This window comes from Eretmochelys imbricata, chromosome 7, assembly GCF_965152235.1.
Source record: "Eretmochelys imbricata isolate rEreImb1 chromosome 7, rEreImb1.hap1, whole genome shotgun sequence".
NCBI lineage: Eukaryota > Metazoa > Chordata > Testudines > Cheloniidae > Eretmochelys > Eretmochelys imbricata.
Window position 1 is genome coordinate 41,200,119 of NC_135578.1, and position 15,115 is coordinate 41,215,233.

Genomic DNA, 15,115 nt, shown 5'->3' on the forward strand with positions numbered 1-15,115 from the left:
ATCACATGCTAGAGAAATCAGCATAATTTTACAAGACATTTATAAAAATACAAGCTTCCCTGTGTCAGTGAAGCCACAAAAAAGAGATTATGCCAACCCGTAAAACATCACTGCTTTTACAGGATGCCTTTAAAAAAAAAATAAGGCGTTCAGTTAACTTACGGCACGTGTGTCGTCTGAACAGGCAATTTTTCCCAAGACAAACTACTTTCTTGTAATTATTAAGAGTTACGAATATTGTCCATTAACAAAGTCACTGGATGGGGAAGCATAAATTTTTTTTAAATTACTGTCATACTTTTCATCAGTATCTTATACTATTAGCATAAGCCTATCTTTTCGACGACAGCTGTCTACATTTGGGGTCAAGTTTATCTCCAGTGCAAATGATGTACATAAGGCTGTAGACATCACTTAAATCCTCAACATGATGATTAAGTAGAATTCAAGTGGAGATCCCCTGGATCAGGATGAATGTCGCCCTTGGTGGATATACCTTCAAGTTCTACCCCTAAATGCCCTCTCCATACTAAGATTAAAAGTCCATTAAACAGATATTGTTTTTACTATTGAAACACTCCTTTGCCTTATTAATGAATAAATAACTGTAGTTTTCAAATTGACATCAGGCAAATCAACATGTATACTCATTCTCAGTCAACAGAACAGTAAAAACTTCTTGTAAAAGCTAATTCAAACAGAGGGCAAAACACTTTTACCTCCTCCTTCCATTACTTTCCCCAAAAGCAGAACAGCAGTATGCTCTGCCACTGAAAACTGAAAGCAATATTAAGCATAAAACCGCCTTATAAATCCAAGCTGTTCATTTGCTTACTGGACACTTAATGAGCCACCTCTGAAGCATTCTGGATAACCTACAACAAGAAGCTACTTAATTTCTCTCATGTCAATTAATATTCACAGCAGGCATATCACTTTAAAAAAAATCTTCCATGCAAGCCAAGTTTCATAAGAGCTATTTAGGGAGATCTTAATTGCTATCCACCTGCTAAAAAGGAGCACAGGGATGGCAGAAATTAATTCAAGTCACTCCTCAAACTGGGCTACAGTTTGAGAGTCCCAGAGTATACTGCACTAAAACCTTCACTTTCTGAGCTGTCTTATCATCAGGGTATTTAAACACTGGACAACCAGTGAAGTAGCACTGTAGAACCAAAAGGTTCTCTATTCTGCTCCTCTTCCCCCCCTTCCCCTCATTTGTAAGGGTACATTTTCATCCTCTTTTCCCTTTTCCTGTCAAGCTTCTTATCATGGACTCATATTGGGGTGGGAGAAGGAAGGAAGGAAGGCACTAGGACAATCTTTGGAACAATAAATGCTGTGCCAGTGTGCAGAATGACAGACCTGAGTGCTGTCAGCACACAGCTGAGTCACAAAGCCTTGGCATCTCAAAATGGCTGCCATCTCCAATAATTCACTCCTTTTGCCTCTTCAGTAAAGCCTTAGTTACTTATGGTACACAGATATTTAATTTTTTTTCACATAAGGCATTCATTTTATATGTTAAAAGTATTATTTGGTTTATTTGCCATGGATACCCATTTTTAACCAAAGATCCCCCTGCTGAACAAACAAGGTGAGAGTACTAACCTTGGGGTGAGTGAGTTTGCTTGGCTGTTTGTGTTTTTCCTTTCTCTTTCAGGCTATTTTAGTTATTTCAGATACTGGGTCAGTTGGGATTGTGTGTCTGCGGACTGTTTGAGCCTTTGTTCCCTGGATTATCCTTGATCATCTTTGATCAGCCTCAGTCAGCCTTGTGATCAACGAGGGGGTAGGGCTGACCTAAGAGAGAAGGCCTTAAAAGCCAGAGACTAAGCAACCAAGGGGACCACAAACAGGGGAGTTAGGAGGGAGTTTGTGGGAGGGAGTCATAATATAATCGCTATGGTTAGGAAGGGCCACATCACCAGTGCCAAAACTGCTCCTGTCTCTTCCACCTCTGCCTGTATCCAAACAACCTAACCATGGATGCCTCTACCCAAATCCTGGTGAGGACTTGCAGAGACTGTGGCCTGCATTTCCCACTCACAGAAAGCCGGGCTGCGGGGGGGACCATCCAGTGTGAAAGGTGCCTGCTGGTGGAATCTTTCAGGAAGCAGGTTGGAGAGCTACAGGAAGAGGTGGCTAGGCTGAGGAGCATCCGTGCCCACGCGGAATTCATTGCCAGTATTCATATGGAGACTTCCAAGGCTGAGGAAGCTATCCCGCTACAGAGGACCGCTGTCACACCACTGGGGGTAGAAGGATATGGCTCTATCATAGGGAGCACTCTGGCTGCTGGTTACTTCCAGCAACGGCCAGTACTCCATCCCTACTCCCACCCCACCCACGACGGTGATGGAAAACCAATATGCTGCCCTGGCAATGAGCAATGAGAAATCAGGTAAGTCAAAAACATGGACACCTGGGAGAAGGGTCAGAATTTAGGGGGGAACATGGGCTGTTATAGCACGGATAAAGGAGAGACAAGACAGAACTGGGGTTGGGGGGAGGGGGAGAGAAATCAAATCAGTATCTTAGATGTCTGTATAGTAATGCAAGAAGTATGGGGAATAAACAGGAAGAACTCAAAATGCTAGTAAATAAACACAACTATGACATAGTTGGCATCACAGTCTGACTTGGTGGGATAATATGCATGACTGGAATATTTGTATAGAAGGGTACAGCTTGCTCAGGAAATACAGGCAGAGGAAAAAGGAAGGGGCTGTTGCCTTCTATATTAAAAATGTATACACTTGGACTGAGGCTGAGATGGAAATAGGAGACAGACTTGTTGAAAGTCTCTCGGTAAGGATAAAAGGGGTAAAAAACAAAGGTGATGTCATGGCAGAGGTCTATTACAGACCGGCTAACCAGGAAGAAGTGGTGGATGAGGCTTTTTATATAGAACTAACAAAATCATCCAATGCACAGGACTTGGTGGTGATGGGGAGACTTCAACTACCCAGGCATCTGTTGGGAAAATAACACAGCAGGGCACAGATTATCCAACAAGTTCTTGGAATGTATTGGAAACAATTTTTTATTTCAAAAAGGTGGAGAAAGTTACTGGGGAGAGGCTGTTCTAGATTTTAGTTTGACAAATAGGGAAGAACTGGTTGAGAATTTGAAAGTGGAAAGCAGCTTGGGTGAAAGTGATCATGAAAATACACCTCTACCCAGATATAACCCGGTCCTGGGGAGACAAAAAAAAAAACAAAAAACCTCACCGCTTTATAGGGGAGACCACTTGCTTTGGCCCCCTTTGTTCCCTGATGGCCCCCTCCAGAGACCCCCCCATCCCTAATCACCGCCAGGACCCTACCCCCTACCCCACCCCCCCGGCTCCCTGTCCCCCGACTGCTCCGACCCCTATCCACACACCCCGCTCCCTGACAGGCACTCACAGGCAGCGGCAGGAAGCAGACCAACGCGGCCCCAGCCCACTCAACTGCGCCACCTCCCAGCCGCAGTGCTCTGCTTCCTGCCGCCGGTGAGTGTGGGGAAGTTGTGGAAAGGACACCCTCCGCACTCACTGGCGGCGGGAAGTGGAGAGACGCGGCCCCAGCCCATTCCGCTTTCCTTGCTCTGGCCCCAGCCGCGTCACTGGGGGACAGGGTTTGGGAAAGGTCCTGCACTCACCTGTGGCGGGAAGTGGAGCACTGCGGCTGGGAGCTGGCAGAGTGGAGCAGGCTGGAGACGGGCTGCTGCACTGCTGGTGAGTGCAGGGGGGATCCCTTCCCCCAGGCGACATGGCTTGGGCCAGGGAAGCAGAGCCGTCTCCTCCTGGCCTCCCGCTAATCCCTCGGGCCACTCTGGGACTGCGGGGCCCCACAAGTGCTTCCTCCACACAGCTCCTGCCTCCCAGATCCTGAGGGGTGAGGTGGGGGGGGGGGCAGGAGGAGCCCCTGACCACCCCCGAGACCCTCTGCCCCTTATCCAACCCCTTGGCCCCGGCCCAGCACCCTTAACACACTACTCTGAGCTTTACTGTCAGAGCTTTACTGCATGTATGCGAACCCGTGTTATACCGGGTCGTGTTATATCGGGGTAGAGGTGTATAGGGTAATGAGTGGTAGGAGGGAGAACAGCAAAATAAAGACAATGGATTTCAAGAAGACAGACTTTAGCAAACTCAGGGAGTTGGTAGGTAAGGTCCCATGGGAAACAAATCTAAGGGAAAAAACAATTGTAGACAGTAGGCAGTTTTTCAAAAGAGACATTATTAAGGGCACAAGAGCAAACTATCCCACTGCACTGGAAAGATAGGAAGTATGGCAAGAGATCACCCTGGCTTGACCAGGAGATCCTCAATGATCTGACACTGAAAGAAGAGTCCCATAAGAAGTGGAAACTAAGTCAAATTACAAAGGATGAACATAAACAAATAACATAAGTATGTAGGGACAAAATTAGAAAGGCCAAAGCACAAAACGAGATCAAACTATCTAGAGACAAAGGGTAACAAGAAAACATTTTACAAATACATTAGAAGCAAGAGGAAGACCAAGGACAGGGTAGGCCCATTACTCAATGAGGGGGGGGGAAATAATAAGAGAAAATGTGGAATGGCAGAGGTGCTTAATGACTTTTTTGTTTCGGTTTTCACCAAGAAGGTTGGTGGTGATGGGATGGTGGTAATGGGTGGTAATGGTTGGTGGTAATGGGTGGGATGTCTAACATAGTGAATGCCAGTGAAAATGAGGTAGGATCAGAGGGTAAAATAGGAAAAAGAACAAGTTAAAAATTTGCAAACACCTAGAAAATAATAAGGTAATAAGTAACAGTCAGCATGGATTTGTCAAGAACAAATCATGTCAAACCAAACTGATAGCTTCCTTTGACAGGGTAACAAGCCTTGCGGATGTGGGGGAAGCAGTAGATGTGGTATATCTTGACTTTAGTAAAGCTTTTGATACAGTCTCGTGTGACCTTCTCATAAACAAACTAGGGAAATGCAACCTATGTGTAACTACTATAAGGTGGGTGCAAAACTGTTTGGAAAACTATTCCCAGAGAGTAGTTATCAGTGGTTCACAGTCATGCTGGAAGGGCACAACGAGTGGGGTCCCACAGGAATCAGTTCTGGGTCTGGTTCTGTTCAATGTCTTCATCAGTGATTTAGATAATGACAGAGAGTACACTTATAAAGTTTGCGGACAATACCAAGCTGGAAGGGGTTGCAAATGCTTTGGAGGATAGGATTATAATTCAAAATGATCTGGATAAACTGGAGAAATGGTCTGAAGTAAATAGGATGAAACTCAATAAGGACAAATGCAAAGTACTCCATTTAGGAAGGAACAATCAGTTGCACACATACAAAATGGGAAATGATTGCCTAAGAAGGAATACTGTGGAAAGGGATCTGGGGGTCATAGTGGACCACAAGCTAAATATGAGTCAACAGTGTAGCATTGTTGCAAGAAAAGTAAACATCATTCTGGGATGTATTAGTAAGAGTGTTGTAAGAAAGACACGAGAAGTAATTTTTCCGCTCTACTCCACGCTGATTAGGCCTCAACTGGAGTATTGTGTCCAGTTCTGGGCGCCACATTTCAGGAAAGATGTGGATAAATTTGAGAGAGTCCAGAGAAGAGCAACAAAAATGATTTAAGGTCTAGAAAACATAACCTATGAGGGAAGATTGAAAAAACTGGGTTTGTTTGATCCGGAAAAGAGAAGACAGAGGGGACATGATTACAGTTTTCAAGTACATAAAAGGTTGTTACAAGGAAGAGGGAGAAGAATTGTTCTTCTTAACCTTTGAGGATAGGACAAGAAACAATGGGCTTAAATTGTAGCAAGGGAGGTTTAGGTTGGACATTAGGAAAAACTTCCTAACTCTCAGGGTGGTTAAACACTGGAATAAATTGCCTAGGAAGGTTAGGGAATCTCCATTACTGGAGATTTTTAAGAGCAGGCTAGACAAACACCTGTCAGGGATGGTCTAGATAATACTTAGTCCTGCCATGAGTGCAGGGACTGGACTAGATGACCTCTCGAGGTCCCCTCCAGTCCTATCATTAATTCAGTGTGTTATATATATGATTACAGAGTTGTCACTTTTTTTTCTTGTTAAAATTTTTGAACTGCACAGTTAGGACAAACAACTGTAACTCTGCAATGTAAGGACAACATGCAAGCAACTGTCCAAAAACCAATGTAATCTGATTTGGAACCATAAACATAATAATTTAATCATAATCATATGTTATTGCATAGTGTCTCTAAAGGACAAAGATGAGGTTATGCCTCAATGGTGCATTTCCACACCTTAAACACGTTCAGATTTCTTTTAAGCTTAACATTTGCTCTGGATTTCCTTAGTTTGGGGATAACTGCAGTATCCCTATAACATATTTTATCCCAAATTACTGATCGGTACTCAACCATAAAAATTAATCTAAAACTAGTTTTTCTCTGGAAATGTATATGTGGGTAAAGACATATGGGTATTTCAGACAGCTGTGAGACTACATGTATTTATGTGGAGTTTGATTCTGTCCCTATTTATTAGTGCCAGGAACACTGCCTCAATCTTATGTCCCAATTTGAAGCCTTTATTATTATTGGAGGTCGTTAGTTACTCCTGGAGATTTGGTCACTATCACCATCTCACTAACTTAGCTCCAGAAGGGTAGAATGGAAACAAGCCAGTAATTATCACAGTGTATTAATAAGCAGAAATGAAATAATAAATATATGCAAGATACAGTACCAGTAGCATTGACCATTGTTCTCCAACAGCTTCTCCACCATGTGCTCTACTCTTACAAACCAGCTTGGTACAGCTTTGTAAATTAGAGGGGTATCTGACCTGTAAGAAAAGAGTGCACAAACAGGTTCACATATACCTAGCAAACAATATATTGTTATATGCCAACATCCTCTCTCCACAACCAAATACTTCAATAGTTAATATTTAGTTAATGTACCGACAGATCAATTTTTGCACACAACACACACACTTGTTAGGAATTATTGTACTTAATTTATTTTTGTAACAGCTCCATATTTTCAAAACCCACAACAAAATGTAGCAAATTTAGTTATTTTCGATTTTGAAAATAAGAGAAACTGTATTTGTGGGGGGTTAATTTTATATTCTTACACCTTATTTTGCATCTGACTGATGTAGATCAATGCTGATTTTAATGTAAAACAAGTCAAATTCTTAAGCCTTCCAACTGAGTTTATGTTGTAGCACTTCCCACCACATATTAAATCAACCTGAAACGTTATTACACAAAGAAGTTCATTTAGGCATGTTTCAATTAGCAGTTTAAAATACTACAAACAATTAGTAAATAAAATTTTAAAAATTAGTACTCAGATTCATAAAGTTTAAGGCCAGTCTCATGTTCTGTATATCACAAGCCATTAAATTTCACCCCTTTACCCCTGTACTGAGCCCAATAATTGTGTCTGAGTGAAGGATATCTTTCAGAAAGGTATCCAGTCTTGAAGACTTCAAAACGAACAATCCACCACTTTTTAGTAGTTGGTTCCAATGGTTGATCACCTTTACTTTCAAAAATTTAAGCCTTATTTCCAGTCTGAATTTGTCTGACTTCAGCTTCCAACTACTGGTTCTTGTTATGTCTTTCTCCAGTAGATTTTAATACCTAGTATCTTTTGCCAGGGAAGGAACTTCCACACCATAATCAAGTAATTTCTCATGCTTCTTTTTGACAAAGCGCTTCATCTCATTATGTTAAATTTCTCACTGTAGGGCATTTACTCTCTCCAGCCCTTGAATCATTTTTCTAGCTCTCTTCTGCACATCCTCTGTAATTTTTAACTTTAAAATGTGAACACCAGAACTGTGCTCAATATTCCAATATGTATATTGGTGTCAACAATGCCATATATTCAGAGACTAAAATACCTCCCTATTCCTACTCTTCTAATCTCTGTTTTTACATAGTTCACACTATTAACTCAGACCCCAACTTTATAAAAAAAAATTGTTTAAAATGCCTCCGTTTCACAAACAAAAACTCAGGTTTGGTTGTACAGGATCATATTTTAGTTCATTTGCAGTTTTAATGAACACAAGGGGTTCAATCATGCCTGAGCTAAAGATTTCTGATTTTTACAGAAGAACACTTATTCAAAGATTCTGGAACTGAAAGTTAGAGCCAAGATTTTCTGAAGAGACTAGTGCTAGTTCTAAAGAACCTGAATTTCAGAGAATGGGTGCTCAGCAGTCATAAAAAAGTCAGACCCTTTTAATGAGTAGAACCGAAAAATTGAGGCATCCAAAAATCACCAGGGCACTTTAGAAAACCTTGGCCTAAAGCAATACAAGTTCAATATATAAACACCTCCCTAGAAGGAGACCCTCACATAGTAAAAGGAGCAAAACATTTTCTGAATGTTGTCTATGTTTGATGTATGGTTCTTCATTTGCTCTTTACCACTATCTTTATTTAGTGGGGATTTTCTTAAAAATAGGGCTCTTTAATGTTTGTCCATAGCATGGACCACATTTTAATAGAAACTGTTTTAGGGATCATCCCCCTCTCCCATTTATGGGCATTCAACATCTCTGACATGCATAGGAATTATACACATGGAAAAGTGATATTAGACAAGTAACGTGTTTTAACTATCTTAGTGCAATTTTACATTACAAACACCACAAATGCTGCTTAGCTGATTGACGGAGAGTCCTGTAGAAGCTTGCTATCTAAATTAAGACACCTGTGGATGTATACAACCTTTTCTTTCCAGTAATTCCTGGAAGTGCCTGCATGTAAATCAGTAGACTTTCTTCACTGCTGTATTTAAAAATCTCATTTTTATTAAATGAAAAAATATTCCATAAGTGAAAGAGTAAAGATAAGATTTCAATATAGGTTTTGATTCTCCTACACCCTTGTAAATTAAAGTGTATCCATTTATGCCGTTTGACCTAATAGAAAGCAGAACCAGGCCCAAAAAAAGACCAGAAGTAGTATAAAGGTAAGATTCCCACTGGACAGTCTCTTCCACACACCAGTCTCTGTCCTCTTCATATGAAACATAAACAAACAGATATTTCACTTAGCAGTCACTGGGTATTTTTTCCTCACTTATTTGACATGGGTTAAACCAGGATACAGGTACAGAATACGTCATATTAATTCTACCCATTCACTTGTTACTCCTTCAAGGCATCCCACCAAGATGCAAACAGCAGCATATGTTTGCATGTAACTACAAACCAATCCCTCAGTATTTATTTTCTTCTACTGTATACAATACTAACCATAAATAGGACACAAACCAGTTGTAGGACTGTATGTACACTGTAGTCAATTATAACTCTGGATCTTCATTAGTGAAACTAAACAAAAGGCTCTCTACGAAGGGGTGCCAATTAGACAGTATTTAAAATGGGTACCAGTCACACACACACACACCTTTCATAGACTTGGGATCTCACAAGCAAAAAAATTTTGTCGAATTAAAAATAAAATAAAAAAAACAAAAACTATGAATGGAATTTTTGCATGAAGAATTATAGTTTTCAGTCAGCTCTAAAAGCTTATTGCTGCCACCTGCTCGATGCTGTTTCCAGGCAGATTAATACTGAGCAGATGTAATCTGGAGCTGGAGATGTTTTGATGGTGATGGCCAAGGACTTAGTTTTACCTGAATTAGTAACCAGATCAATATGTGTTGCTTCTTATCCAGCCAGATGACCATCAGCTGCAGTGATTCACCAGTTTGAACCAACAAGAATGTCATCAGTGTATTTGCCCTCCAAAGGTTGGTGCTTTCACAACACGAGGGTGTTTATACTGAAGCTGACCACCTACAACAACCTGGTCAATTGTCTTCGTAGCTGAAACAGCCAAGAGACTCTTTGCCGCTGAAGCAAAAATAACCAGTGAAACCTTGCAAAAGGGCCATTTTGGTATCCTAAGTGTTGGTGGCAATAATGATCACTAATACTAAACTCTTATATAAAGCACTTCATCAATAGATCCCCAAATACTTTACAATGGTCTACCACTATCCCAGTCTTAGATGGGGAAACTGAGGCCTAAAGGGAAAGTGACATGCCCAAGGTTACAGAGCAGGTTTAGGCTAGAGTTTAGGCACAACATTATCTTCTTTAAAACACTGCTGTCTGCACAAATGAGCAAGGTTCCTATCCAGTCTGCTTCAGTACTTAGAGTGCATGTTTGACAGACATTTGTAAGCAAATATCCTGAAGAATGACCTGCTACTATTTCCCAAATGCAGCCATTACTGTCAACAACCCACTCTTAAAACTCTCAACATCTTGCCTATATCCAATGAACTACTTCACATCAAGGATTAGCCTGAAGTTTACAGAATACTGATGAAAATTAAGAGATAGCTCAATTGTTGTGAGAATACTGTGCCTAGTGGTGAGCCTTCCTGAGTGACAGAAGAAAGGAAAGGAAAATCCACCAGCAAAGCTTGTTAAAGCTGAGAAGTGGGAGTATGTTTCATGCAGCCTGATAACGGAAGTCACATCACTTTTCTTCTCCAGTACTGTATCTTGGCTTCTATTTCCCTTTAATCCCAGGTTATAAACTTAATTGTGCAATTAAGAGTTACAATATCTATGACTTTTACTCTATGGGGAAGAGCAAGAGCCTGGAGCGGTAATATTCTTGCAGTATTCTCTTTATTGGAGGGAAGGGGAAGTATAGGCACATTTATGTTACCTTAGAAAACTTCACCACATCGGTTTGACCCCTGCCCTCACCTATATCACATGTGCAAGGGGAACCCTCCCCTCACCAGGGCAACCCGTGTGGCAGCAGTAGCACTCCTGAAAAGAAAAAAACACTCTTCTGAACCTTCAGGCCGCTAAGGGGTATTTCAATAGCAGGCCCCTGGTTTCAAACGGGGCAAGGGAATGATCAAGCACCAAATCTGGCACTAATGGGGATTTAATGGGGATGAAATCTTATTCTAGCATTCCAATTGTAGAGCGAGATATTCTACATAATACTGTATAACCTTACACTGAAAAGAATAAGGCCTTTACTTTCCTCTCTACTAACCCCCACCAACAGCTGTACACCCAAATTAATATCAGCTGGGATTACTCCTTTCTGTCTGATAATAGTTAACATTAGAGGAAATACCTTTTCCACATGGAATCCTTGAAGTTTCTACTAAGTGAAACATCAACTGAATATCTTACAGCAATGTAGAGCTAATAACAAAGAGTTAATGTGTAAAGAAAAAAAAAGATCGCACAGTAAAACAGCTCAGGCAAAACCCTAGGGTGATTCAGAAGTAACAAGGTACCATCCTGAAGCTATTATTATTAAAGCAAAATTAATTCAAAGGTAAAAAATCAACTTTATTTCAGTCATTTAAAATATTTGCTATTCTGCTTTGTTGAAAAGTTTCTCTACACATGCTAATGCCTGACACAGCCATGTATCAAATGTCAAAACATATCTAAGCTATATAAACATTTTAAGAAAAATCTAAAGGAGCAATAACTGTAGATTACCATTGATGTTCAGCACCAGTAGTTCTTTTGTAGAAGCGATAAAGGTAACATGCTTTCTGGACACTTATGAAATGTACTCTCTTTAAAATTCCTCTATTTCAGCACGGTAGAGAAATAGAAGCTAAACATCGCTTAGCTGTATACTGGAATGAGCATCCTCTCAAATTCATGAGATCTTTTTGTACATAAAGAGAAGAAGACTGGAAAGACTGCCTCTCTGCATCAACAACAGATTGCTGTGTGTCCAATACATATTTCCAGTAATTTTCTAATGCAGTGGCTCTCAACCTTTCTGAACTACTGTACCCCTTTCAGGAGTCTGATTTGTCATGTGTACCCCCCAAGATTCACCTCACTCAAAAACTACTTGCTTACAAAATCAGACAAACAAAAGTGTCACAACCACTATTACTGAAAAATTACTTTTTTTCTTCTTTTTACCATGTAATTATAAAATAAATCCATTGGATTATAAAAATTGTATTTACATTTCAGTGTATAGTATATAGAGAGTATAAACAAGTCAGTCTGTATGAAATTTTAGTTTGGACTGACTTCACTAGTGCTGTTTATATAGCCTGTTGTAAAACTGGGCAAATATCTAGATGAGTTAATGTACCCCTTGGAAGACCTTTATGTAACCCTTAGGGTACATGTACCCCTAGTTGAGAACCACTGTTCTAATGCATGTTTTCGGACCACATTTTAATTTGGCTGAGACAATGTGAGTAAGGGAATATATCTTTTATTGGACCAACTTCTGTTGGTGTTAGAGACAAGATTTCGAGCTACACAGAGCTCTTCTTCAGATCTGATATTTGTCTCTCCAATATCCTGAAACCAACATGGCTACAATACTTTTAACTTGGCTGCCTATATTTAATTCTGGATATCCTTACTACTTTTCCATTTTCTTTTATGCAATGTTGTTGTAGCCATTATCACTTGTGGGAGAAAACTTTTCACAAAGCAATCACTCTATATCTGACCGCTCAGGCCTTATCCACAAAGGAAACCTTCACAATACATTCAAAAGACGAACCTGGGAGCTCATAACTTTAAACCCATAACTTCGCTAGACGCAAAAAATCACGGACTGGATTTATGGTTTATTACAACAATCTGTAACCCACTAATCCCCCTCCTTGCCCCCACTCCTGATATCTGGATCAGTATTAACTGGCCACTGCTCCTTGAATGGTCCCTTCAAATGCATTATCTACTATGCCAAACTATCTGCTCCACCTTGTATTTAGAGGTTACACCAAGGCTTTGTCTACACTGGAACTTTGTTGGCAAAACTTTGGTCATTCAGGGGTGTTTAAAAAAAAAACAAAACCTCATACCCCGAGCTATAAAAGTTTTATCGACGAAAAGCGCTGGTGTTAACAGCAAGAGTGCTCTCCTGCCAACAAAGCTGCTGCTACACTGTGTGCCTTTTAGCGGCACAGCTATGCCGGCACACCCATGTCGCTAAAAGCGAGGTAATACAGACAAAACCTGCGTATATTTCCCAGACCTAAAGAAGAGCTCTGTGTGAACTCAAAAGCTCATCTCTCTCACCAACAAAAATTGGTCCAATAAAAGATATTACCTCACCCACCTGTCACTCTTCCCATTTTCTTGTCATTTTAATAAACCTGAAATAATTTAAATTAAGAAATTGACTTCTAACCTATCATCCTTTAAGCTTTCTACCTTCGCTTTCACTGTGGCTGATGACAAAATATACAACCAACAGCTATAGGTTCTTGATGTTGCTGCTATAGACATGCATGGAAAGGCTGGAATAATTGACATACAGACTTCAGATGTCACATTTTCTTCTACCTCTTATCTTTCACAGTTTTTAGATTGCCTGTTACTGACACTTTTATCGAGTTGAGCACTACTGATATTAGAATATCAAGTTCATGTGGGGTCACACTTCTCACGAATGTCAGTTAAAGGAACTTTGCAAGGCTCCGTTTTCTACGCGCTTTCCAAGCGGTCACCATTTTTCCCTATTGTTTGCGATTTACTTTTAAGACTTATCTGAATGTGTATCATAGCAATAGGATGACAACATACAAAGGACCTTAGTTCTGATCATGTATTAAAGGAAGAACAACTCTTGACATCAGCAAGCAGAAAAACTTGATTTAAATAATTGAGTTTGTGTTTTGTATTTGTACTTTTTAGCTATATTCCTAAAGAAAGCTTGATCCAAATTAGCTGATAACATTAGAACATGTTGATTTGCAACTAAATATAGCTTTTAGACTAATTTTGGAATTTCTTTCTGCTAACCAGGAAGATACACAACAGCTATATACATTTACTTAAGCAAGTATATAGCTAATTTATTCAAAGTCTTAATTTTTACATTTATTATATTATAAAATGGTGAATATGTTTATTTGCTATATAATTTTTATTTATAATTTACAAGTCCTATTCAGAAATTCAAATTCAATTAAAAATTCACAAAAATAACATTTTAAAATACTTTTAACGAATTGAAAAATCTTAAATATACTGGTTACATAATAAAAGTTTATTAGAATGTTTATTAAAACATGTTTTGCATTTTAAATTAACTGATTTATTTAAAAAAAATCGATTTAGTGAATTTAACTCATTGTTTCTCGCTCCCATGTGCTTCAGGTTTTTAGAACGAGTAGATCTTATCTCCTCTCACAGCTAGGTTTTATTTATAGATTAGAAGAGGGAAGCCATTTTCATTGCTTTTTTGACTTCCTATTTGGTTTCTCAATTTTGAATAAATTAGGTTAGTGAACTGAACTAGCTGAATAAACTGAAAAGAAGAAAATATTCTCTCTGCACCTACAGAAGAGGCAACTGCTATCAAAAGCTGGTTTAGCACTTCAGCTAACTCTGGTTCAGTGGTTTGACTTTCTTCAAAATGTCAGCAGCAGGCATGTACTGCTTAATATCAGGGTGGATAAAAGTCAATTTTTTTTTTTTAAATCGGATTTTTTTCATAAAAAGCTTTTTGAGGAAAAAACCTATCTAAAGATAGTTTTAATTAAGATACATTATAGCTCAAAGATATCTCATCACGGAATAGGGATTATAAATTCTAATTCTATAGCAGGGGACAATATATTCATGTAAAGTTTAAGAAAAGTTTTGTAAATGAGTTCCAATAGTTCATGGATTAGGGACCCAAATCTTATGGGGCTCCAGGGGCTTCTGTATAGATTTAGGTTAATCTTGCTATCTACCCAATGGGACTCAGTCTAGAAGATACCATAAGAGATGCTTAGTTTTACAGTTCTCAAACTGTGGATTTGTGTTTCCAGAGATAACATGCTTGTTAACAGCAAAAAATGTTTTTTAAATAAATAAATACATACAGGTGAGAAATAACAGACCTCAACACTATTCTCCCTCTGCAAATTTGTGTACACAGAGTCAATCCTTTACCTCTCTAAAAGTGCAAAGTTTTAAAAAGTTCAATGAATAGAAGATTGTTGGGGGCAGCATAGATCTGGACAGGGAGAAGATGTCTGGAGATAAATGTGAGAAGGGAGAGACAGGCAGTAGAAACAAAAGTGAAACTGTTTGAGCAGCATATTCCAGAAGTCTTGAGGTCTTTCTGAGTGTAGCCTTCAT

General features: G+C 39.5%; 1 protein-coding gene across 3 annotated transcripts in view; it reads right to left on the reverse strand.

Annotated features, from left to right (window-relative positions):
• IARS1 (isoleucyl-tRNA synthetase 1) overlaps window positions 1–15,115 on the reverse strand; it is a 212,228-nt gene that overhangs the window by 121,334 nt on the left and 75,779 nt on the right. For all 3 annotated transcript variants that reach the window (XM_077820953.1, XM_077820952.1, XM_077820954.1), the window contains one exon: window positions 6,725–6,823. In XM_077820953.1, coding sequence (XP_077677079.1) covers window positions 6,725–6,823 — 99 coding nt within the window. The remainder of the gene's footprint in view (window positions 1–6,724; window positions 6,824–15,115) is intronic.